Genomic DNA, 27,597 nt, shown 5'->3' with positions numbered 1-27,597 from the left:
TCATTCGCAGGAGTAAGAGACTGCGGTATAGTGGACGAAGATCCAAGTGCCTTGTTAGGATCCGACTACCTTTACCATTGGTCTTATTAGCCAACGTACAATCAAGCGATAATAAAATAGACGAACTACGATCATGTATATCCTACCAACGGGACATTAAAAACTGTAATATCTTATGTTTCACGAGTCGTGGCTGAATGATGACATGAATAACATATATAAATGTGCAACCAGAGGGGGAACAAACTCTAGACCACCTTTACTCCACACACAGAGATGCGTACAAAGCTCTGCCTCGCCCTCAATTTATCAAATCTGACTATAATTCTATCCTCCTGATTCCTGCTTACAAATAATAACTAAAGCAGGAAGCACCAGTGACTCGGTCAATAAGAAAGTGGTCAGTCGCTCTGGATAAGAGCGTCTGCTAAATGACTAAAATGTAAATGTAATGCAAGCTACAGGACCGTTTTTGCTAGTCACAGACTGGAATATGTTCCAGGATTCTTCCGATGGCATTGAGGAGTACACCACATCAGTCATTGGCTTCATCAATAAGCGCATTGATGTCCCCACAGTGACAGTACATACCCATACCAGAAGCCATGGATTACAGGGAACATCCGCATTGAGCTAAATGGTAGAGCTGGTGCTTTCAAGGAGCGGGACTCTAACCCAGAAGCTTATAAGAGATCCCGCTATGCCCTCGAACGAACCATCAAACAGGCAAAGCGTCAATACAGGACTAAGATTGAATCGTACTACACCGGCTCCGACGCTCGTCGGATGTGGCAAGGCTTGCAAACTATTACAGACTGCAAAGGGAAGCACAGCCACGAGCTGCCCAGTGATACAAGCCTACCAGATGAGCTAAATTACTTCTATACTTGCTTTGAGGCAAGTAACACTGAAACATGCATGAGGAGCACCAGCTGTTCCAGACGACTGTGTGATCACGCTCTCTGTAGCCGATGCGAGTAAGACCTTTAAACAGGGTCAACATTCACAAGGCCACAGGGCCAGAAGGATTACCAGGACGTGTACTCCGAGCATGCGCTGACAAACTGGCAAGTGTCTTCACCGACATTTTCAAAGTTTCAAGCAGACCACCATAGTCCCTGTGCCCAAGAACACTAAGGTTAACCTGCCCTAAATGACTACCGACCCGTAGCACTCACGTCTGTAGCCATGAAGTTCCTTTGTAAAGGCTGGTCATGGCTCACATCAACACCATTATCCCAGAAACCCTAGACCCACACCAATTTGCATACCACCCCAACAGATCCACAGATTATGCAATCTCTCAAGATTTGGCATGGGTCCTCAGATCCTCAAAAGGTTCTACAGCTACACCATCGAGAGCATTCTGACTGGTTGCATCACTCACTGCCTGGTACGGCAACTGCTCCGCCTCTGACCACGAGGCACTACAGAGGGTAGTGTGTACGACCCAGTACATCACTGGGGCCCAGCTTCCTGCCATCCAGGACCTCTATACCAGGCTGTGTCAGAGGAAGCCCTAAAAATTGTCAAAGACTCCAGCCACCCTAGTCATAGACTGTTCTCTCTGCTACCGCACAGCAAGCGGAACCGGAGTGCCAAGTCTAGGTCCAAGAGGTTTTTAAACAGCTTCTACCCCCAAGCTATAAGACTCCAGCCCCCCCCCTACATGTACCTACATACCTACATGTATATATTACCTCAATTACCTCGACCATCCGGTGCCCCCGCACATTGACTCAGTACTGGTACCCCCTGTATATAGTCTTGCTATTGTTATTTTTCTGCTGCTCTTTAATTGTTACTTTTTAAATTTTATTATTTGTAATTTAATTTATTATATCATTTAATTATATTAATTTTTTCTTGTGTTTTTATTTATATTTTTTATGTATTTAAAAACAAATCTTAACTGCATTGTTGGTTAGTTGATTGTAAGTAAGCATTTCACCTGTTTTATTCGGCACGTGTGACAAATAAAATTTGATTTGATACACACACACACACACACACACACACACACACACACACACACACACACACACACACACACACACATATTTCTATTTTGGCTTTATAGAGGAAGACTGGAATGTAATAGATGCCTTAAGTCCTCAGCCGAGAACCAATATCAAAGAGCAACGTTGTGTAAAAACAGTTAAATGAGGTCTACCAAATGGTTCAGCAACCGGAGAAATGGTTTTCTCTAATAAATTCCACTGGTTGCTCAAGCAAACGACCATTCTAAACCAATTTATGTCGGGATAACTTTTTTAGGCCTCAGGATTTGAGATAGAAGTCCTTTGATTGGGGAAAAGGGGTGGAATCCTGAATCAAACTCACGAGGGAAGAAGAGATGCTTTTTTCATAAGTGTTGAATGTTGGACAGAAATTCTGTAGTCAGTCACTTGTTCTTACTTTACATAATTGGTGCAGAGTTATTGATTATTTCTGAGTATTTCAGTAGCGCCTTGCTAAAATACTAAATTGTGAAGAAATCAAATGACATATTTAAATACAAAGTTTCATAACAAATGTAGTTGTGAAGGTTTTCAGGGCTAACTTTTGTAAAAAAATAAGTGTATCTTGATATGCATGTGAACCCTACATCATATTTAGAAATGTAAATGAATTGGCCTAGTTGCAGTTTAAACAGGCTAGACTCAGCTAGCCAGCCCTGTCTGTGGACGTCCACGTCTCTTTCTGTCCCTCTCTCCCATCCCTCTCGTCTCTCCCTCTCTCCCATCCCTCTCTCTCTCTCTCTCTCTCTCTCTCTCTCTCCCATCCCTCTCGTCTCTCCCTCTCTCCCTCTCATCTCTCCCTCTCTCTCTCTCTCTCTCTCTCTCTCTCCCATCCCTCTCGTCTCTCCCTCTCCGTCTTTCCCTCTCGTCTCTCTCTCTCCCTCTCCTTGCCAGCCATGTGATGCTGTTGGCTTCTATTTCTTCCCAGACTCTAACAAGTGTTCCCAGGGCGGTCCCTGTCAGCACTAACCCCCCCACTCTATCTCCTAACGTGAGAACCGTCTGCAGCATGGCGGCACTCACCCAAACACTTCTCTAATTAGCTCCACTGTGGCGCGCAGAGCGCACGGCCCACCACACGCTCCTCATCGTCATGCCTTCTGATAAATCAGCCTAGCGCCCGCGTCCCTGTTGTGGAAATGTCAAGTTTGTTGCTTTGTGTGAAGTGTTTTCAATGGTCGGAGAAGACATGGAGAGACACTTGTAGGCCAAGCCAGGCGCCGCACGGTGACAGCGTTGCAGGGTGAAATATACTCTGAAGAAAAGTTGTCTACATGTCTTTTTATAGCTTGACTGGAAATGTGGAGAAAGTGGTTGGAAGTTTAGTACAAACTGGTACAAGCTCTGTTGGTATTGAGGTCTTTATTTGATCATGTATTTAACCAATGGATGACATGTTAATATCCACTACTGTTTAATTTGAATAGTTTATTTGATGATGTAGCTTGTGATATGCATTGTAAATCAAAAACATAGGTTGGACAAAATGACCTGTGGTGTGTACCACTGGGGCCTGATTGTGTGGAGCTGAGTGGGCAGATTTTCTCATCAGCAGCAGAACAAATGAATGAACACTGCTGAAATTATATTCCCACTGGCCCCCCAGGACTATAACAGGAAGTGGGAAGCCCAAATGTCAGGCTGCCACGCCTATCAATCCCTGTCACTCTGGTTCCAGCTCCCCTTTCGCCCCCGTTCCTCCTGGGATTCCAATTATAGAGCGATGCGTGTCGGCTGTCAGCACCTAACGTCCTGCCCACGACTAAATGTCATTCATAGTGAAAGTCACAGTTCTCTCTCTACTCTACTCTCTATTCTCTCTCTCTATTCTCTCTCTCTATTCTCTCTATACTCTCTCTCTTCTCTCTCTATTCTCTCTATTCTCTCTATACTCTCTCTTCTCTCTCTATACTCTCTCTATTCTCTCTTCTCTCTCTCTATACTCTCTATTCTACTCTCTAATCTCTCTATACTCTCTCTATTCTCTCTTCTCTCTCTATACTCTCTCTATTCTCTCTTCTCTCTCTCTATACTCTCTATTCTACTCTCTAATCTCTCTATACTCTCTCTTCTCTCTCTATACTCTCTCTATTCTCTCTTCTCTCTCTATACTCTCTCTATTCTCTATACTCTCTCTCTTCGCTCTCCTCTTCTCTCTCGCTACTCTCTCTCTCTCTACTAGGGCCCAGCTAGTGATATAGGACTAGTAAAAACCTGGTTCATCCCTACATGCTCTAATAAATAGATGTATTTAAGTCATCTGAATGGCCCTGGATTTTTGATTTCCCCCTCTTGCTTTGGCTTCACCTGGCTGCTGCAGAATTGACTGCTGCCTGCCAGCTGACTGGCACAGCAGGCTCCTATGTACATCCTTACAGTGAAATGATCAGTCGGTAGAATGAGGTGGATTTATTGGTACAAATGGAATGTGTTTGTGTGGAAGGTCTTTGTAGGTCAGAAGTGTATGGGTTAATACCACAGCTGTCTTCCTGTCACACTGGGGAGGTCTTCTCCTTCCAAGGACCAGGAATATACTGTATCACTACAGAGAGATGTAGGCCTATCGCTGCCCCAAGGTGCTTTGCTGTACTGAAATCTGGCACACTGTTTTTTTCATCTGTTAATTTGGTTGTGATTAATATAATATTTTCTGGTGTTTGAAGACCCCATGTTTCTTTTTGCTTTTAAAACAGCTGTATGCCAGTCATATCATGCCAGTGCCAGTTACTTGCTTGGGCTTCTTTCCCCACGCAAGTGTTTCTCTCAATTTTCTCAGTGTTTTTCATCGCTGTCTAATTTGGAAGCCAGGTGTTTTTGGGGAGGGTTGATGGCTGCTGGGTAAACGTCTGTGGATGGAGTATGTTATGCAGACGTGTGTTCTATTGGTGGAAAACAAATTAGGTCTAATTAACACTGCATGTTAATAAGCAAGCGCCCAGGGGCTGTACGTGCGTGTGTGTGTGTGTCTGTCTGTCTGTCTGTCTGTCTGTCTGTCTGTCTGTCTGTCTGTCTGTCTGTCTGTCTGTCTGTCTGTCTGTCTGTCTGTCTGTCTGTCTGTCTCGTGTGTGTGTGTGTGTGTATCTGTCTCTCTGTGTGTGTGTCTGTGTGTTTTGCAGCTGTATCTGCTAACTGACATGCATACCATCTCTGTCCAGTGGTGTACTGACCTGTAGACACCACATCTGTCTCTCTTTCCAGCGGTGAACTGACCTGTAGACACCACATCTGTCTCTGTCCAGTGGTGTACTGACCTGTAGACATCACATCTGTCTCTGTCCAGTGGTGTACTGACCTGTAGACACCACATCTGTCTCTCTTTCCAGCGGTGAACTGACCTGTAGACACCACATCTGTCTCTGTCCAGTGGTGTACTGACCTGTAGACACCACATCTGTCTCTGTCCAGTGGTGTACTGACCTGTAGACACCACATCTGTCTCTGTCCAGTGGTGTACTGACCTGTAGACATCACATCTGTCTCTGTCCAGTGGTGTACTGACCTGTAGACACCACATCTGTCTCTCTTTCCAGCGGTGAACTGACCTGTAGACACCACATCTGTCTCTGTCCAGTGGTGTACTGACCTGTAGACATCACATCTGTCTCTGTCCAGTGGTGTACTGACCTGTAGACATCACATCTGTCTCTGTCCAGTGGTGTACTGAACTGTAGACACCACATCTGTCTCTGTCCAGTGGTGTACTGACCTGTAGACACCACATCTGTCTCTGTCCAGTGGTGTACTGACCTGTAGACATCACATCTGTCTCTGTCCAGTGGTGTACTGACCTGTAGACACCACATCTGTCTCTGTCCAGTGGTGTACTGACCTGTAGACACCACATCTGTCTCTGTCCAGTGGTGTACTGACCTGTAGACACCACATCTGTCTCTGTCCAGTGGTGTACTGACCTGTAGACACCACATCTGTCTCTGTCCAGTGGTGTACTGACCTGTAGACACCACATCTGTCTCTGTCCAGTGGTGTACTGACCTGTAGACACCACATCTGTCTCTGTCCAGTGGTGTACTGACCTGTAGACATCACATCTGTCTCTGTCCAGTGGTGTACTGACCTGTAGACATCACATCTGTCTCTGTCCAGTGGTGTACTGACCTGTAGACACCACATCTGTCTCTGTCCAGTGGTGTACTGACCTGTAGACACCACATCTGTCTCTGTCCAGTGGTGTACTGACCTGTAGACACCACATCTGTCTCTGTCCAGTGGTGTACTGACCTGTAGACACCACATCTGTCTCTGTCCAGTGGTGTACTGACCTGTAGACACCACATCTGTCTCTGTCCAGTGGTGTACTGACCTGTAGACACCACATCTGTCTCTGTCCAGTGGTGTACTGACCTGTAGACACCACATCTGTCTCTGTCCAGTGGTGTACTGTATCCTACTCTGATTGTTTGTTCATGGTTTATTAATGTCATTGTTTGGCAGGGTTTTTCTGTCTCTTCCTTTAGTTATTATCCACTTGCCTGTGAGGGTTGTTCTTGTTTCAACTTGTAGGCTGTGTGTTTGAGTTCAAGAGTCTTGTTGCAGCTTGAGGGCTGTTTTGATGCTCCTCATTGATCTCTGAATCTATTAACCTTTATTTTTAACCCTAATTGTTGTAATGAATATCATTTATTTGCTATAATACGTCTTACTAATTCTGTTTTCAGTGGTTTGTATTGATCCCGGCTCCGTCCGGCTCCAGGGTAGATTGGAGGCTGTAGGTGAATGATAATGTTTTGCAGACTGGTGATGTACATTGAAAGAGACATCAGGCAGGCCACGCCAGGGAAGGAGCTACAAAGCAGCAATGAATACCTGTCAAAATGCCTCCATCTGCTCATCCGTCACGTCGTGCTGCAGCTGCCAGCCATTCTGGGTAAATCAATCACAATAACACAAAAACCACAGCACTAAGAGGAGATGAGGAGAGAGGAGAGGAGGGGAGGGGAGAGGCGGGGAGAGGAGAAGAGGGGAGAGGAGAAGAGGGGAGGGGAGATGAGGGGAGAGGAGGTGAAGTGAAGTGGGGTTGAGGGGAACTTGCATCAATGGCTGGATGGAGCAAGCCAATTTGATTCTCCCTCTTTTTAATTACCTTTCTGATTGAATTTTAAATCACCCAGCCAGGTATTGACCTTTTCCTGATGTTTAATTTGTAAATCAGTGCTGCTAACATGGCACGTCTCCCATCAGGGCCGGAAGCCAGACCCAACTGGTTCAAACCGGTCCAGGCTCATTCTCCTCTAAGATCACTGGGAGAGGAGAGGGAGGAGAGGAGAGGAGAGGGAGAGGAGAGGAGAGGAGAGGAGAGGAGAGGAGAGGAGAGGAGAGGAGAGGAGAGGAGAGGAGAGGAGAGGAGGGTATGGGGACGGATGGGGAGATCACAGGGAGAGGAGGAGATGAGGAGAGAGGAGAGGAGAGGGGAAGGGGAAGGGTGGGGAGAGGAGACTGAAGGTGAGGAGAGGTGATGAAAAGGGGAGAGGAAAGGGAGGGGTGGGGAGAGAGCACCCTCTCTCTGTCCTCTGTAAATGACATGCTGTCTGTCTGTCACCCCTCTGTCCTCTGTACTCTGTAGATGACATGCTGTCTGTCTGTCACCCCTCCGTACTGTGTAGATGACATGCTGTCTGTCTGTATCTCACCCCTCTCTCCTCTGTCCCCGACTGTGTAGATGACATGCTGTCTGTCTGGCTGTCACCCCTCTCTCCTCTGTCCTCTGTACTGTGTAGATGACATGCTGTATGTCTGTCACCCCTCTCTCCTCTGTACTGTGTAGATGACATGCTGTCTGTCTGTCTGTACCCCTCTGTCCTCTGTACTGTGTAGATGACATGCTGTCTGTCTGTCACCCCTCTCTCCGCTGTCCTCTGTACTGTGTAGATGACATGCTGTCTGTCTGTCACCCCTCTGTCCTCTGTACTGTGTAGATGACATGCTGTCTGTCTGTCACCCCTCTCTCCGCTGTCCTCTGTACTGTGTAGATGACATGCTATCTGTCTGTCACCCCTCTCTCCTCTGTCCTCTGTACTGTGTAGATGACATGCTATCTGTCTGTCACCCCTCTCTCCTCTGTCCTCTGTACTGTGTAGATGACATGCTATCTGTCTGTCACCCCTCTCTCCTCTGTCCTCTGTACTGTGTAGATGACATGCTATCTGTCTGTCACCCCTCTCTCCTCTGTCCTCTGTACTGTGTAGATGACATGCTGTCCGCGCTGGGCAGTATAGTGGGCAGGAAGCATCCCTCCACTGTTCAGGCCAAGCAGCTGAAACAGAGTGTACCCATGATGACTGTGGTGCTCCACCTCCTCACCTCTCAGGTAACCCTTCCTACTGTACTACGGTATGTCACAAACACTGTCTGTTAGGGCTGGCCACTATACCGTATTCTACCATATACCGCTATTGATGCACGGACCAGTTTGGGTTTTTACTTAAGCAGTAATGCACCTCGGGGGTTTGTGGTATATTGGCCATATACCACAAACCCCTGAGGTACTTTATTGCTATTATAAACTGGTTACAAACGTAATTAGAGCAGTAAAAATACATGTTTTGTCATACCTATGGTATACGGTCTGATATACCATGGCTGTCAGCCAATCGGCATTCAGGGCTCGAACCACCCAGTTTATAATTTACCTTCTATAACGGTATTTGAATGTTTGGTTTGTTAAATGTGATACGCCGTGTGTAACATCCCATTTTTATAGTTTACTTCGCTACTTGAGTCATCTCTCTCCACTCTTTCCATAATGCTTTCCACACAGACCTAGCTACGCCCTGTCACTTAAGGAGCGCATTTGTTGTTCCTCGACCAGGGGACACTTGTGTTCAGTCTGCATGGTCAATGTAGCACATGCAACAATGTTGATGACAATGACACTGTTTTCACCTTGCTTCTTAATATAAATCCACTAGTGTTTTATAATTACACTATTATTTTGTGTTTCTTATATCTGCAAACAGCTCATTTGTATTTTTATTAGCAAGTTGTGCCTAAATTGTGTTAGCCGCTAATGCTAATTACTCTTTAGCTAGCTGGCTAGCTAGCTAGCTGGCTAGCTAGCTAGTGGAGAGGAGATGAGGAGGAGAGAGGAGAAGAGGGTATGGGGACGGATGGGGAGATCACAGGGAGAGTACTGAATCAGAGCAAACGTAATTAACTATACTGCCTGATAATACCAGTGATGGTGTAGACCTAAATCAGCATGTTGTTTGTGCAACAGTATCTTCGAAATCAAAGAGGAATACGTGAAGCATGAATATGTTAGATACATGAAGTAGCTAAGAGAGAACATTAAATGTAGCCAAAGATTATATTGTCCCTTAGGAAACACTTATCAACACTTTGGTTCCTACCCTGTAACAATAACTCCTCCCTGGCACTTTCATTCATTGTCACGTCAAATAACACTGTATTATTATATTCTAACTATATAATTAGAATAATCATGATATTTCCATGATTCCAACGGTTCACCCAACCTTTTTGCTCTAAATTGCAAGCCAAATCACAATTGGAACATTTGGTTAAAAATAAGGCCTAGATTGTTTGCCCATATTGTTCAGCCCTACAGTACGTGAAAGTGTGGAAATGATCTCAAATGAGCGCAGGAAATGCAGAAATTTATGAAAATGCTGAAAATAATTTTCGGTTGAATTGAACAGTATAAACCAATTAGAATGGAGAAAGACCCATTGAAATCACTAAATAGCACTCTGTTCGGCCACCCCCCCTTCTGAACCAACACTTGCATCTTAAGATGAACGCACTAACTGTAAGTCACTCTGGATAAGTGCTTCTGCTAAATGACTCAAATGTAAAAATGTTCAAATAAAGCACATTTACAACTTCTATTATTCAAAACCATAAAATACTTTCATACCGTCCAATTCTTTTAAATGACCATGATATTATATTTTGGTCATATCGCCCAGCCCTACTTTGTGTGTGTGTGCGTGTGTGTGTGTGTGTGTGTGTGTGTGTGTGTGTGTGTACAGATCAAGTTCGGTACATGCGTGTGCGTGATTGCGAAATGAGATCACTTGTTTAATAAGATGGGACCTCAGTCAGTTATAATTGATTCACAAGCTAATGGGTCAGGATCTCTGACACTATTGAATAACTCCCAATTGGCTGTTTGAACATCTTCTAGCATCTCTCCATCATAAAACATACAGCACACTGCCTAGAGGCTTCAACGGATGCTTATTGCTACATCTCTGAAACCCTTCTGCTAAGTTATGTCCACTCCTACCATCTAGAGCCAATGAATCAGGGGCTTAGCTTTAAGAGCTGTGAGTCTCTCTCCTCATCCAAACCAACAGAGATCTTAATCAACTTTATCACAGGCAGAATAGAGCAGGGAACAGAGCCAGAGACCACGGCTCATCTGAGCACTGCCGCAGCTAATTGGATTAGAATGCTGCAGTCGAACACTCCCACACACACGCACACACACACACACACACACACACACACACACACACACACACACACACACACACACACACACACACACACACACCCCCCCCCCCCCTCATGTACTGTGTGCAGTGAGCGTCAATAACCTTGATACGGAATTTAAGTTTCTTGGTTTTATGCTTACATACAGTATCGGAGCTCCTTGGAGTGGTAAAACTAATGTGGTTGTTTACCAATATGGTTGTGGTTCACTTGGATACCTGTCAGCTGGCCAACACTGAGAGGGTGTCAAATAATAAACCAGGTTAACAAGGAGAAGTTGAAATATTCACACCCCACCTACTGTACATCTGACCTCAAACTGTGTTTTCTATGTTACTGTGGCAAAACAGATTTATATATCAACATCGTAGCAGATGCACTGTTTAAGTTTACATTTAGGCTAAACTTTGAATCATCTTTTCCAAAGCCATGATTACTAATACATAATATACCCAGAGATGTCATATAAACGTCTAGAAAATGCATTAAAGGTTGTTATTTTCATCCCACTCCGCCTCACAGACAGATTATTGCCAGTTGCCAATAGACATGGTGGGGAAATTGGATTTAGTGGTGACTGTCTCAATTGAGCAGAAATGATTAATATGACTAAATCCTAATGAGAGAGATGCTTGTCAACAAGCAGCCTGCTGGATGAAACCATGCACTGTTTAAATATCGCTCCTCCATTTCCCCTGCCATCAAAAAAGTAATAACTTGTCACTCTCATAGACCCCCCCCTACCAATGCCTCATTTTACAAGGTGAAGCATTTAGTAGTCTGTTAAATGGGGTTACTGTGTTATTTATCTGTGATGTGACAGATAGCTGTCCCTAATAGCGCTGGTCCTTGCCATGCGTGGTTAATAACATGATGGTATTATAACTAACTGTAGCTGGTCTCTGATGTGAGTCTGGTCTAACTGATGATATTATAACTGTAGCTGGTCTCTGATGTGAGTCTGGTCTAACTGATGATATTATAACTGTAGCTGGTCTCTGATGTGAGTCTGGTCTAACTGATGATATTATAACTGTAGCTGGTCTCTGATGTGAGTCTGGTCTAACTGATGATATTATAACTGTAGCTGGTCTATGATGTGAGTCTGGTCTAACTGATGATATTATAACTAACTGTAGCTGGTCTCTGATGTGAGTCTGGTCTAACTGATGATATTATAACTGTAGCTGGTCTCTGATGTGAGTCTGGTCTTACTGATGATATTATAACTGTAGCTGGTCTCTGATGTGAGTCTGGTCTAACTGATGATATTATAACTGTAGCTGGTCTCTGATGTGAGTCTGGTCTAACTGATGATATTATAACTGTAGCTGGTCTCTGATGTGAGTCTGGTCTAACTGATGATATTATAACTGTAGCTGGTCTCTGATGTGAGTCTGGTCTAACTGATGATATTATAACTGTAGCTGGTCTCTGATGTGAGTCTGGTCTTACTGATGATATTATAACTGTAGCTGGTCTCTGATGTGAGTCTGGTCTAACTGATGATATTATAACTGTAGCTGGTCTCTGATGTGAGTCTGGTCTTACTGATGATATTATAACTGTAGCTGGTCTCTGATGTGAGTCTGGTCTAACTGATGATATTATAACTGTAGCTGGTCTCTGATGTGAGTCTGGTCTAACTGATGATATTATAACTGTAGCTGGTCTCTGATGTGAGTCTGGTCTAACTGATGATATTAGAACTGTAGCTGGTCTCTGATGTGAGTCTGGTCTTACTGATGATATTATAACTGTAGCTGGTCTCTGATGTGAGTCTGGTCTAACTGATGATATTATAACTGTAGCTGGTCTCTGATGTGAGTCTGGTCTAACTGATGATATTATAACTGTAGCTGGTCTCTGATGTGAGTCTGGTCTAACTGATGATATTATAACTGTAGCTGGTCTCTGATGTGAGTCTGGTCTTACTGATGATATTATAACTGTAGCTGGTCTCTGATGTGAGTCTGGTCTAACTGATGATATTATAACTGTAGCTGGTCTCTGATGTGAGTCTGGTCTAACTGATGATATTATAACTGTAGCTGGTCTCTGATGTGAGTCTGGTCTTACTGATGATATTATAACTGTAGCTGGTCTCTGATGTGAGTCTGGTCTTACTGATGATATTATAACTGTAGCTGGTCTCTGATGTGAGTCTGGTCTAACTGATGATATTATAACTGTAGCTGGTCTCTGATGTGAGTCTGGTCTAACTGATGATATTATAACTGTAGCTGGTCTCTGATGTGAGTCTGGTCTAACTGATGATATTATAACTGTAGCTGGTCTCTGATGTGAGTCTGGTCTAACTGATGATATTATAACTGTAGCTGGTCTCTGATGTGAGTCTGGTCTAACTGATGATATTATAACTGTAGCTGGTCTCTGATGTGAGTCTGGTCTAACTGATGATATTATAACTGTAGCTGGTCTCTGATGTGAGTCTGGTCTTACTGATGATATTATAACTGTAGCTGGTCTCTGATGTGAGTCTGGTCTAACTGATGATATTATAACTGTAGCTGGTCTCTGATGTGAGTCTGGTCTAACTGATGATATTATAACTGTAGCTGGTCTCTGATGTGAGTCTGGTCTAACTGATGATATTATAACTGTAGCTGGTCTCTGATGTGAGTCTGGTCTAACTGATGATATTATAACTGTAGCTGGTCTCTGATGTGAGTCTGGTCTAACTGATGATATTATAACTGTAGCTGGTCTCTGATGTGAGTCTGGTCTAACTGATGATATTATAACTGTAGCTGGTCTCTGATGTGAGTCTGGTCTAACTGATGATATTATAACTGTAGCTGGTCTCTGATGTGAGTCTGGTCTTACTGATGATATTATAACTGTAGCTGGTCTCTGATGTGAGTCTGGTCTAACTGATGATATTATAACTGTAGCTGGTCTCTGATGTGAGTCTGGTCTAACTGATGATATTATAACTGTAGCTGGTCTCTGATGTGAGTCTGGTCTAACTGATGATATTATAACTGTAGCTGGTCTCTGATGTGAGTCTGGTCTAACTGATGATATTATAACTGTAGCTGGTCTCTGATGTGAGTCTGGTCTAACTGATGATATTATAACTGTAGCTGGTCTCTGATGTGAGTCTGGTCTAACTGATGATATTATAACTGTAGCTGGTCTCTGATGTGAGTCTGGTCTAACTGATGATATTATAACTGTAGCTGGTCTCTGATGTGAGTCTGGTCTAACTGATGATATTATAACTGTAGCTGGTCTCTGATGTGAGTCTGGTCTTACTGATGATATTATAACTGTAGCTGGTCTCTGATGTGAGTCTGGTCTAACTGATGATATTATAACTGTAGCTGGTCTCTGATGTGAGTCTGGTCTAACTGATGATATTATAACTGTAGCTGGTCTCTGATGTGAGTCTGGTCTAACTGATGATATTAGAACTGTAGCTGGTCTCTGATGTGAGTCTGGTCTAACTGATGATATTATAACTGTAGCTGGTCTCTGATGTGAGTCTGGTCTAACTGATGATATTATAACTGTAGCTGGTCTCTGATGTGAGTCTGGTCTAACTGATGATATTATAACTGTAGCTGGTCTCTGATGTGAGTCTGGTCTTACTGATGATATTATAACTGTAGCTGGTCTCTGATGTGAGTCTGGTCTAACTGATGATATTATAACTAACTGTAGCTGGTCTCTGATGTGAGTCTGGTCTAACTGATGATATTATAACTGTAGCTGGTCTCTGATGTGAGTCTGGTCTAACTGATGATATTATAACTGTAGCTGGTCTCTGATGTGAGTCTGGTCTAACTGATGATATTATAACTGTAGCTGGTCTCTGATGTGAGTCTGGTCTTACTGATGATATTATAACTGTAGCTGGTCTCTGATGTGAGTCTGGTCTAACTGATGATATTATAACTGTAGCTGGTCTCTGATGTGAGTCTGGTCTAACTGATGATATTATAACTGTAGCTGGTCTCTGATGTGAGTCTGGTCTAACTGATGATATTATAACTGTAGCTGGTCTCTGATGTGAGTCTGGTCTAACTGATGATATTATAACTGTAGCTGGTCTCTGATGTGAGTCTGGTCTAACTGATGATATTATAACTGTAGCTGGTCTCTGATGTGAGTCTGGTCTAACTGATGATATTATAACTGTAGCTGGTCTCTGATGTGAGTCTGGTCTAACTGATGATATTATAACTGTAGCTGGTCTCTGATGTGAGTCTGGTCTAACTGATGATATTATAACTGTAGCTGGTCTCTGATGTGAGTCTGGTCTAACTGATGATATTAGAACTGTAGCTGGTCTCTGATGTGAGTCTGGTCTAACTGATGATATTATAACTGTAGCTGGTCTCTGATGTGAGTCTGGTCTAACTGATGATATTATAACTGTAGCTGGTCTCTGATGTGAGTCTGGTCTAACTGATGATATTATAACTGTAGCTGGTCTCTGATGTGAGTCTGGTCTAACTGATGATATTATAACTGTAGCTGGTCTCTGATGTGAGTCTGGTCTAACTGATGATATTATAACTGTAGCTGGTCTCTGATGTGAGTCTGGTCTAACTGATGATATTATAACTGTAGCTGGTCTCTGATGTGAGTCTGGTCTAACTGATGATATTATAACTGTAGCTGGTCTCTGATGTGAGTCTGGTCTAACTGATGATATTATAACTGTAGCTGGTCTCTGATGTGAGTCTGGTCTAACTGATGATATTATAACTGTAGCTGGTCTCTGATGTGAGTCTGGTCTAACTGATGATATTATAACTGTAGCTGGTCTCTGATGTGAGTCTGGTCTAACTGATGATATTATAACTGTAGCTGGTCTCTGATGTGAGTCTGGTCTAACTGATGATATTATAACTGTAGCTGGTCTCTGATGTGAGTCTGGTCTTACTGATGATATTATAACTGTAGCTGGTCTCTGATGTGAGTCTGGTCTAACTGATGATATTATAACTGTAGCTGGTCTCTGATGTGAGTCTGGTCTAACTGATGATATTATAACTGTAGCTGGTCTCTGATGTGAGTCTGGTCTAACTGATGATATTATAACTGTAGCTGGTCTCTGATGTGAGTCTGGTCTAACTGATGATATTATAACTGTAGCTGGTCTCTGATGTGAGTCTGGTCTAACTGATGATATTATAACTGTAGCTGGTCTCTGATGTGAGTCTGGTCTAACTGATGATATTATAACTGTAGCTGGTCTCTGATGTGAGTCTGGTCTTACTGATGATATTATAACTGTAGCTGGTCTCTGATGTGAGTCTGGTCTAACTGATGATATTATAACTGTAGCTGGTCTCTGATGTGAGTCTGGTCTAACTGATGATATTATAACTGTAGCTGGTCTCTGATGTGAGTCTGGTCTAACTGATGATATTATAACTGTAGCTGGTCTCTGATGTGAGTCTGGTCTAACTGATGATATTATAACTGTAGCTGGTCTCTGATGTGAGTCTGGTCTAACTGATGATATTATAACTGTAGCTGGTCTCTGATGTGAGTCTGGTCTAACTGATGATATTATAACTGTAGCTGGTCTCTGATGTGAGTCTGGTCTAACTGATGATATTATAACTGTAGCTGGTCTCTGATGTGAGTCTGGTCTAACTGATGATATTATAACTGTAGCTGGTCTCTGATGTGAGTCTGGTCTAACTGATGATATTATAACTGTAGCTGGTCTCTGATGTGAGTCTGGTCTAACTGATGATATTATAACTGTAGCTGGTCTCTGATGTGAGTCTGGTCTAACTGATGATATTATAACTGTAGCTGGTCTCTGATGTGAGTCTGGTCTAACTGATGATATTATAACTGTAGCTGGTCTCTGATGTGAGTCTGGTCTAACTGATGATATTATAACTGTAGCTGGTCTCTGATGTGAGTCTGGTCTAACTGATGATATTATAACTGTAGCTGGTCTCTGATGTGAGTCTGGTCTAACTGATGATATTATAACTGTAGCTGGTCTCTGATGTGAGTCTGGTCTAACTGATGATATTATAACTGTAGCTGGTCTCTGATGTGAGTCTGGTCTAACTGATGATATTATAACTGTAGCTGGTCTCTGATGTGAGTCTGGTCTAACTGATGATATTATAACTGTAGCTGGTCTCTGATGTGAGTCTGGTCTAACTGATGATATTATAACTGTAGCTGGTCTCTGATGTGAGTCTGGTCTAACTGATGATATTATAACTGTAGCTGGTCTCTGATGTGAGTCTGGTCTAACTGATGATATTATAACTGTAGCTGGTCTCTGATGTGAGTCTGGTCTAACTGATGATATTATAACTGTAGCTGGTCTCTGATGTGAGTCTGGTCTAACTGATGATATTATAACTGTAGCTGGTCTCTGATGTGAGTCTGGTCTAACTGATGATATTATAACTGTAGCTGGTCTCTGATGTGAGTCTGGTCTAACTGATGATATTATAACTGTAGCTGGTCTCTGATGTGAGTCTGGTCTAACTGATGATATTATAACTGTAGCTGGTCTCTGATGTGAGTCTGGTCTAACTGATGATATTATAACTGTAGCTGGTCTCTGATGTGAGTCTGGTCTAACTGATGATATTATAACTGTAGCTGGTCTCTGATGTGAGTCTGGTCTAACTGATGATATTATAACTGTAGCTGGTCTCTGATGTGAGTCTGGTCTAACTGATGATATTATAACTGTAGCTGGTCTCTGATGTGAGTCTGGTCTAACTGATGATATTATAACTGTAGCTGGTCTCTGATGTGAGTCTGGTCTAACTGATGATATTATAACTGTAGCTGGTCTCTGATGTGAGTCTGGTCTAACTGATGATATTATAACTGTAGCTGGTCTCTGATGTGAGTCTGGTCTAACTGATGATATTATAACTGTAGCTGGTCTCTGATGTGAGTCTGGTCTAACTGATGATATTATAACTGTAGCTGGTCTCTGATGTGAGTCTGGTCTAACTGATGATATTATAACTGTAGCTGGTCTCTGATGTGAGTCTGGTCTAACTGATGATATTATAACTGTAGCTGGTCTCTGATGTGAGTCTGGTCTAACTGATGATATTATAACTGTAGCTGGTCTCTGATGTGAGTCTGGTCTAACTGATGATATTATAACTGTAGCTGGTCTCTGATGTGAGTCTGGTCTAACTGATGATATTATAACTGTAGCTGGTCTCTGATGTGAGTCTGGTCTAACTGATGATATTATAACTGTAGCTGGTCTCTGATGTGAGTCTGGTCTAACTGATGATATTATAACTGTAGCTGGTCTCTGATGTGAGTCTGGTCTAACTGATGATATTATAACTGTAGCTGGTCTCTGATGTGAGTCTGGTCTAACTGATGATATTATAACTGTAGCTGGTCTCTGATGTGAGTCTGGTCTAACTGATGATATTATAACTGTAGCTGGTCTCTGATGTGAGTCTGGTCTAACTGATGATATTATAACTGTAGCTGGTCTCTGATGTGAGTCTGGTCTAACTGATGATATTATAACTGTAGCTGGTCTCTGATGTGAGTCTGGTCTAACTGATGATATTATAACTGTAGCTGGTCTCTGATGTGAGTCTGGTCTAACTGATGATATTATAACTGTAGCTGGTCTCTGATGTGAGTCTGGTCTAACTGATGATATTATAACTGTAGCTGGTCTCTGATGTGAGTCTGGTCTAACTGATGATATTATAACTGTAGCTGGTCTCTGATGTGAGTCTGGTCTAACTGATGATATTATAACTGTAGCTGGTCTCTGATGTGAGTCTGGTCTAACTGATGATATTATAACTGTAGCTGGTCTCTGATGTGAGTCTGGTCTAACTGATGATATTATAACTGTAGCTGGTCTCTGATGTGAGTCTGGTCTAACTGATGATATTATAACTGTAGCTGGTCTCTGATGTGAGTCTGGTCTAACTGATGATATTATAACTGTAGCTGGTCTCTGATGTGAGTCTGGTCTAACTGATGATATTATAACTGTAGCTGGTCTCTGATGTGAGTCTGGTCTAACTGATGATATTATAACTGTAGCTGGTCTCTGATGTGAGTCTGGTCTAACTGATGATATTATAACTGTAGCTGGTCTCTGATGTGAGTCTGGTCTAACTGATGATATTATAACTGTAGCTGGTCTCTGATGTGAGTCTGGTCTAACTGATGATATTATAACTGTAGCTGGTCTCTGATGTGAGTCTGGTCTAACTGATGATATTATAACTGTAGCTGGTCTCTGATGTGAGTCTGGTCTAACTGATGATATTATAACTGTAGCTGGTCTCTGATGTGAGTCTGGTCTAACTGATGATATTATAACTGTAGCTGGTCTCTGATGTGAGTCTGGTCTAACTGATGATATTATAACTGTAGCTGGTCTCTGATGTGAGTCTGGTCTAACTGATGATATTATAACTGTAGCTGGTCTCTGATGTGAGTCTGGTCTAACTGATGATATTATAACTGTAGCTGGTCTCTGATGTGAGTCTGGTCTAACTGATGATATTATAACTGTAGCTGGTCTCTGATGTGAGTCTGGTCTAACTGATGATATTATAACTGTAGCTGGTCTCTGATGTGAGTCTGGTCTAACTGATGATATTATAACTGTAGCTGGTCTCTGATGTGAGTCTGGTCTAACTGATGATATTATAACTGTAGCTGGTCTCTGATGTGAGTCTGGTCTAACTGATGATATTATAACTGTAGCTGGTCTCTGATGTGAGTCTGGTCTAACTGATGATATTATAACTGTAGCTGGTCTCTGATGTGAGTCTGGTCTAACTGATGATATTATAACTGTAGCTGGTCTCTGATGTGAGTCTGGTCTAACTGATGATATTATAACTGTAGCTGGTCTCTGATGTGAGTCTGGTCTAACTGATGATATTATAACTGTAGCTGGTCTCTGATGTGAGTCTGGTCTAACTGATGATATTATAACTGTAGCTGGTCTCTGATGTGAGTCTGGTCTAACTGATGATATTATAACTGTAGCTGGTCTCTGATGTGAGTCTGGTCTAACTGATGATATTATAACTGTAGCTGGTCTCTGATGTGAGTCTGGTCTAACTGATGATATTATAACTGTAGCTGGTCTCTGATGTGAGTCTGGTCTAACTGATGATATTATAACTGTAGCTGGTCTCTGATGTGAGTCTGGTCTAACTGATGATATTATAACTGTAGCTGGTCTCTGATGTGAGTCTGGTCTAACTGATGATATTATAACTGTAGCTGGTCTCTGATGTGAGTCTGGTCTAACTGATGATATTATAACTGTAGCTGGTCTCTGATGTGAGTCTGGTCTAACTGATGATATTATAACTGTAGCTGGTCTCTGATGTGAGTCTGGTCTAACTGATGATATTATAACTGTAGCTGGTCTCTGATGTGAGTCTGGTCTAACTGATGATATTATAACTGTAGCTGGTCTCTGATGTGAGTCTGGTCTAACTGATGATATTATAACTGTAGCTGGTCTCTGATGTGAGTCTGGTCTAACTGATGATATTATAACTGTAGCTGGTCTCTGATGTGAGTCTGGTCTAACTGATGATATTATAACTGTAGCTGGTCTCTGATGTGAGTCTGGTCTAACTGATGATATTATAACTGTAGCTGGTCTCTGATGTGAGTCTGGTCTAACTGATGATATTATAACTGTAGCTGGTCTCTGATGTGAGTCTGGTCTAACTGATGATATTATAACTGTAGCTGGTCTCTGATGTGAGTCTGGTCTAACTGATGATATTATAACTGTAGCTGGTCTCTGATGTGAGTCTGGTCTAACTGATGATATTATAACTGTAGCTGGTCTCTGATGTGAGTCTGGTCTAACTGATGATATTATAACTGTAGCTGGTCTCTGATGTGAGTCTGGTCTAACTGATGATATTATAACTGTAGCTGGTCTCTGATGTGAGTCTGGTCTAACTGATGATATTATAACTGTAGCTGGTCTCTGATGTGAGTCTGGTCTAACTGATGATATTATAACTGTAGCTGGTCTCTGATGTGAGTCTGGTCTAACTGATGATATTATAACTGTAGCTGGTCTCTGATGTGAGTCTGGTCTAACTGATGATATTATAACTGTAGCTGGTCTCTGATGTGAGTCTGGTCTAACTGATGATATTATAACTGTAGCTGGTCTCTGATGTGAGTCTGGTCTAACTGATGATATTATAACTGTAGCTGGTCTCTGATGTGAGTCTGGTCTAACTGATGATATTATAACTGTAGCTGGTCTCTGATGTGAGTCTGGTCTAACTGATGATATTATAACTGTAGCTGGTCTCTGATGTGAGTCTGGTCTAACTGATGATATTATAACTGTAGCTGGTCTCTGATGTGAGTCTGGTCTAACTGATGATATTATAACTGTAGCTGGTCTCTGATGTGAGTCTGGTCTAACTGATGATATTATAACTGTAGCTGGTCTCTGATGTGAGTCTGGTCTAACTGATGATATTATAACTGTAGCTGGTCTCTGATGTGAGTCTGGTCTAACTGATGATATTATAACTGTAGCTGGTCTCTGATGTGAGTCTGGTCTAACTGATGATATTATAACTGTAGCTGGTCTCTGATGTGAGTCTGGTCTAACTGATGATATTATAACTGTAGCTGGTCTCTGATGTGAGTCTGGTCTAACTGATGATATTATAACTGTAGCTGGTCTCTGATGTGAGTCTGGTCTAACTGATGATATTATAACTGTAGCTGGTCTCTGATGTGAGTCTGGTCTAACTGATGATATTATAACTGTAGCTGGTCTCTGATGTGAGTCTGGTCTAACTGATGATATTATAACTGTAGCTGGTCTCTGATGTGAGTCTGGTCTAACTGATGATATTATAACTGTAGCTGGTCTCTGATGTGAGTCTGGTCTAACTGATGATATTATAACTGTAGCTGGTCTCTGATGTGAGTCTGGTCTAACTGATGATATTATAACTGTAGCTGGTCTCTGATGTGAGTCTGGTCTAACTGATGATATTATAACTGTAGCTGGTCTCTGATGTGAGTCTGGTCTAACTGATGATATTATAACTGTAGCTGGTCTCTGATGTGAGTCTGGTCTAACTGATGATATTATAACTGTAGCTGGTCTCTGATGTGAGTCTGGTCTAACTGATGATATTATAACTGTAGCTGGTCTCTGATGTGAGTCTGGTCTAACTGATGATATTATAACTGTAGCTGGTCTCTGATGTGAGTCTGGTCTAACTGATGATATTATAACTGTAGCTGGTCTCTGATGTGAGTCTGGTCTAACTGATGATATTATAACTGTAGCTGGTCTCTGATGTGAGTCTGGTCTAACTGATGATATTATAACTGTAGCTGGTCTCTGATGTGAGTCTGGTCTAACTGATGATATTATAACTGTAGCTGGTCTCTGATGTGAGTCTGGTCTAACTGATGATATTATAACTGTAGCTGGTCTCTGATGTGAGTCTGGTCTAACTGATGATATTATAACTGTAGCTGGTCTCTGATGTGAGTCTGGTCTAACTGATGATATTATAACTGTAGCTGGTCTCTGATGTGAGTCTGGTCTAACTGATGATATTATAACTGTAGCTGGTCTCTGATGTGAGTCTGGTCTAACTGATGATATTATAACTGTAGCTGGTCTCTGATGTGAGTCTGGTCTAACTGATGATATTATAACTGTAGCTGGTCTCTGATGTGAGTCTGGTCTAACTGATGATATTATAACTGTAGCTGGTCTCTGATGTGAGTCTGGTCTAACTGATGATATTATAACTGTAGCTGGTCTCTGATGTGAGTCTGGTCTAACTGATGATATTATAACTGTAGCTGGTCTCTGATGTGAGTCTGGTCTAACTGATGATATTATAACTGTAGCTGGTCTCTGATGTGAGTCTGGTCTAACTGATGATATTATAACTGTAGCTGGTCTCTGATGTGAGTCTGGTCTAACTGATGATATTATAACTGTAGCTGGTCTCTGATGTGAGTCTGGTCTAACTGATGATATTATAACTGTAGCTGGTCTCTGATGTGAGTCTGGTCTAACTGATGATATTATAACTGTAGCTGGTCTCTGATGTGAGTCTGGTCTAACTGATGATATTATAACTGTAGCTGGTCTCTGATGTGAGTCTGGTCTAACTGATGATATTATAACTGTAGCTGGTCTCTGATGTGAGTCTGGTCTAACTGATGATATTATAACTGTAGCTGGTCTCTGATGTGAGTCTGGTCTAACTGATGATATTATAACTGTAGCTGGTCTCTGATGTGAGTCTGGTCTAACTGATGATATTATAACTGTAGCTGGTCTCTGATGTGAGTCTGGTCTAACTGATGATATTATAACTGTAGCTGGTCTCTGATGTGAGTCTGGTCTAACTGATGATATTATAACTGTAGCTGGTCTCTGATGTGAGTCTGGTCTAACTGATGATATTATAACTGTAGCTGGTCTCTGATGTGAGTCTGGTCTAACTGATGATATTATAACTGTAGCTGGTCTCTGATGTGAGTCTGGTCTAACTGATGATATTATAACTGTAGCTGGTCTCTGATGTGAGTCTGGTCTAACTGATGATATTATAACTGTAGCTGGTCTCTGATGTGAGTCTGGTCTAACTGATGATATTATAACTGTAGCTGGTCTCTGATGTGAGTCTGGTCTAACTGATGATATTATAACTGTAGCTGGTCTCTGATGTGAGTCTGGTCTAACTGATGATATTATAACTGTAGCTGGTCTCTGATGTGAGTCTGGTCTAACTGATGATATTATAACTGTAGCTGGTCTCTGATGTGAGTCTGGTCTAACTGATGATATTATAACTGTAGCTGGTCTCTGATGTGAGTCTGGTCTAACTGATGATATTATAACTGTAGCTGGTCTCTGATGTGAGTCTGGTCTAACTGATGATATTATAACTGTAGCTGGTCTCTGATGTGAGTCTGGTCTAACTGATGATATTATAACTGTAGCTGGTCTCTGATGTGAGTCTGGTCTAACTGATGATATTATAACTGTAGCTGGTCTCTGATGTGAGTCTGGTCTAACTGATGATATTATAACTGTAGCTGGTCTCTGATGTGAGTCTGGTCTAACTGATGATATTATAACTGTAGCTGGTCTCTGATGTGAGTCTGGTCTAACTGATGATATTATAACTGTAGCTGGTCTCTGATGTGAGTCTGGTCTAACTGATGATATTATAACTGTAGCTGGTCTCTGATGTGAGTCTGGTCTAACTGATGATATTATAACTGTAGCTGGTCTCTGATGTGAGTCTGGTCTAACTGATGATATTATAACTGTAGCTGGTCTCTGATGTGAGTCTGGTCTAACTGATGATATTATAACTGTAGCTGGTCTCTGATGTGAGTCTGGTCTAACTGATGATATTATAACTGTAGCTGGTCTCTGATGTGAGTCTGGTCTAACTGATGATATTATAACTGTAGCTGGTCTCTGATGTGAGTCTGGTCTAACTGATGATATTATAACTGTAGCTGGTCTCTGATGTGAGTCTGGTCTAACTGATGATATTATAACTGTAGCTGGTCTCTGATGTGAGTCTGGTCTAACTGATGATATTATAACTGTAGCTGGTCTCTGATGTGAGTCTGGTCTAACTGATGATATTATAACTGTAGCTGGTCTCTGATGTGAGTCTGGTCTAACTGATGATATTATAACTGTAGCTGGTCTCTGATGTGAGTCTGGTCTAACTGATGATATTATAACTGTAGCTGGTCTCTGATGTGAGTCTGGTCTAACTGATGATATTATAACTGTAGCTGGTCTCTGATGTGAGTCTGGTCTAACTGATGATATTATAACTGTAGCTGGTCTCTGATGTGAGTCTGGTCTAACTGATGATATTATAACTGTAGCTGGTCTCTGATGTGAGTCTGGTCTAACTGATGATATTATAACTGTAGCTGGTCTCTGATGTGAGTCTGGTCTAACTGATGATATTATAACTGTAGCTGGTCTCTGATGTGAGTCTGGTCTAACTGATGATATTATAACTGTAGCTGGTCTCTGATGTGAGTCTGGTCTAACTGATGATATTATAACTGTAGCTGGTCTCTGATGTGAGTCTGGTCTAACTGATGATATTATAACTGTAGCTGGTCTCTGATGTGAGTCTGGTCTAACTGATGATATTATAACTGTAGCTGGTCTCTGATGTGAGTCTGGTCTAACTGATGATATTATAACTGTAGCTGGTCTCTGATGTGAGTCTGGTCTAACTGATGATATTATAACTGTAGCTGGTCTCTGATGTGAGTCTGGTCTAACTGATGATATTATAACTGTAGCTGGTCTCTGATGTGAGTCTGGTCTAACTGATGATATTATAACTGTAGCTGGTCTCTGATGTGAGTCTGGTCTAACTGATGATATTATAACTGTAGCTGGTCTCTGATGTGAGTCTGGTCTAACTGATGATATTATAACTGTAGCTGGTCTCTGATGTGAGTCTGGTCTAACTGATGATATTATAACTGTAGCTGGTCTCTGATGTGAGTCTGGTCTAACTGATGATATTATAACTGTAGCTGGTCTCTGATGTGAGTCTGGTCTAACTGATGATATTATAACTGTAGCTGGTCTCTGATGTGAGTCTGGTCTAACTGATGATATTATAACTGTAGCTGGTCTCTGATGTGAGTCTGGTCTAACTGATGATATTATAACTGTAGCTGGTCTCTGATGTGAGTCTGGTCTAACTGATGATATTATAACTGTAGCTGGTCTCTGATGTGAGTCTGGTCTAACTGATGATATTATAACTGTAGCTGGTCTCTGATGTGAGTCTGGTCTAACTGATGATATTATAACTGTAGCTGGTCTCTGATGTGAGTCTGGTCTAACTGATGATATTATAACTGTAGCTGGTCTCTGATGTGAGTCTGGTCTAACTGATGATATTATAACTGTAGCTGGTCTCTGATGTGAGTCTGGTCTAACTGATGATATTATAACTGTAGCTGGTCTCTGATGTGAGTCTGGTCTAACTGATGATATTATAACTGTAGCTGGTCTCTGATGTGAGTCTGGTCTAACTGATGATATTATAACTGTAGCTGGTCTCTGATGTGAGTCTGGTCTAACTGATGATATTATAACTGTAGCTGGTCTCTGATGTGAGTCTGGTCTAACTGATGATATTATAACTGTAGCTGGTCTCTGATGTGAGTCTGGTCTAACTGATGATATTATAACTGTAGCTGGTCTCTGATGTGAGTCTGGTCTAACTGATGATATTATAACTGTAGCTGGTCTCTGATGTGAGTCTGGTCTAACTGATGATATTATAACTGTAGCTGGTCTCTGATGTGAGTCTGGTCTAACTGATGATATTATAACTGTAGCTGGTCTCTGATGTGAGTCTGGTCTAACTGATGATATTATAACTGTAGCTGGTCTCTGATGTGAGTCTGGTCTAACTGATGATATTATAACTGTAGCTGGTCTCTGATGTGAGTCTGGTCTAACTGATGATATTATAACTGTAGCTGGTCTCTGATGTGAGTCTGGTCTAACTGATGATATTATAACTGTAGCTGGTCTCTGATGTGAGTCTGGTCTAACTGATGATATTATAACTGTAGCTGGTCTCTGATGTGAGTCTGGTCTAACTGATGATATTATAACTGTAGCTGGTCTCTGATGTGAGTCTGGTCTTACTGATGATATTATAACTGTAGCTGGTCTCTGATGTGAGTCTGGTCTAACTGATGATATTATAACTGTAGCTGGTCTCTGATGTGAGTCTGGTCTAACTGATGATATTATAACTGTAGCTGGTCTCTGATGTGAGTCTGGTCTAACTGATGATATTATAACTGTAGCTGGTCTCTGATGTGAGTCTGGTCTAACTGATGATATTATAACTGTAGCTGGTCTCTGATGTGAGTCTGGTCTTACTGATGATATTATAACTGTAGCTGGTCTCTGATGTGAGTCTGGTCTAACTGATGATATTATAACTGTAGCTGGTCTCTGATGTGAGTCTGGTCTAACTGATGATATTATAACTGTAGCTGGTCTCTGATGTGAGTCTGGTCTAACTGATGATATTATAACTGTAGCTGGTCTCTGATGTGAGTCTGGTCTAACTGATGATATTATAACTGTAGCTGGTCTCTGATGTGAGTCTGGTCTAACTGATGATATTATAACTGTAGCTGGTCTCTGATGTGAGTCTGGTCTAACTGATGATATTATAACTGTAGCTGGTCTCTGATGTGAGTCTGGTCTAACTGATGATATTATAACTGTAGCTGGTCTCTGATGTGAGTCTGGTCTAACTGATGATATTATAACTGTAGCTGGTCTCTGATGTGAGTCTGGTCTAACTGATGATATTATAACTGTAGCTGGTCTCTGATGTGAGTCTGGTCTAACTGATGATATTATAACTGTAGCTGGTCTCTGATGTGAGTCTGGTCTAACTGATGATATTATAACTGTAGCTGGTCTCTGATGTGAGTCTGGTCTAACTGATGATATTATAACTGTAGCTGGTCTCTGATGTGAGTCTGGTCTAACTGATGATATTATAACTGTAGCTGGTCTCTGATGTGAGTCTGGTCTAACTGATGATATTATAACTGTAGCTGGTCTCTGATGTGAGTCTGGTCTAACTGATGATATTATAACTGTAGCTGGTCTCTGATGTGAGTCTGGTCTAACTGATGATATTATAACTGTAGCTGGTCTCTGATGTGAGTCTGGTCTAACTGATGATATTATAACTGTAGCTGGTCTCTGATGTGAGTCTGGTCTAACTGATGATATTATAACTGTAGCTGGTCTCTGATGTGAGTCTGGTCTAACTGATGATATTATAACTGTAGCTGGTCTCTGATGTGAGTCTGGTCTAACTGATGATATTATAACTGTAGCTGGTCTCTGATGTGAGTCTGGTCTAACTGATGATATTATAACTGTAGCTGGTCTCTGATGTGAGTCTGGTCTAACTGATGATATTATAACTGTAGCTGGTCTCTGATGTGAGTCTGGTCTTACTGATGATATTATAACTGTAGCTGGTCTCTGATGTGAGTCTGG

At 41.8% G+C, this 27,597-nt stretch overlaps 1 protein-coding gene across 1 annotated transcript in view; it reads left to right on the top strand.

The window, feature by feature from the left end:
* The window catches only part of LOC106595924 (serine/threonine-protein kinase ULK4), a 323,274-nt gene that overhangs the window by 174,894 nt on the left and 120,783 nt on the right, over positions 1–27,597 (top strand). The window contains exons 23-24 of the mRNA XM_082959959.1: positions 6,773–6,906; positions 8,225–8,346. Of these exons, the coding sequence (XP_082816085.1) occupies positions 6,773–6,906; positions 8,225–8,346 (256 nt within the window). The remainder of the gene's footprint in view (positions 1–6,772; positions 6,907–8,224; positions 8,347–27,597) is intronic.

The sequence above is a fragment of the Salmo salar genome, chromosome 02 (genome assembly GCF_965601325.2).
Source record: "Salmo salar chromosome 02, fSalSal1, whole genome shotgun sequence".
Taxonomy (NCBI): domain Eukaryota; kingdom Metazoa; phylum Chordata; class Actinopteri; order Salmoniformes; family Salmonidae; genus Salmo; species Salmo salar.
Note: the sequence above shows the minus strand (reverse complement) of the source record. Positions and strands in the feature narration are given on the sequence as shown.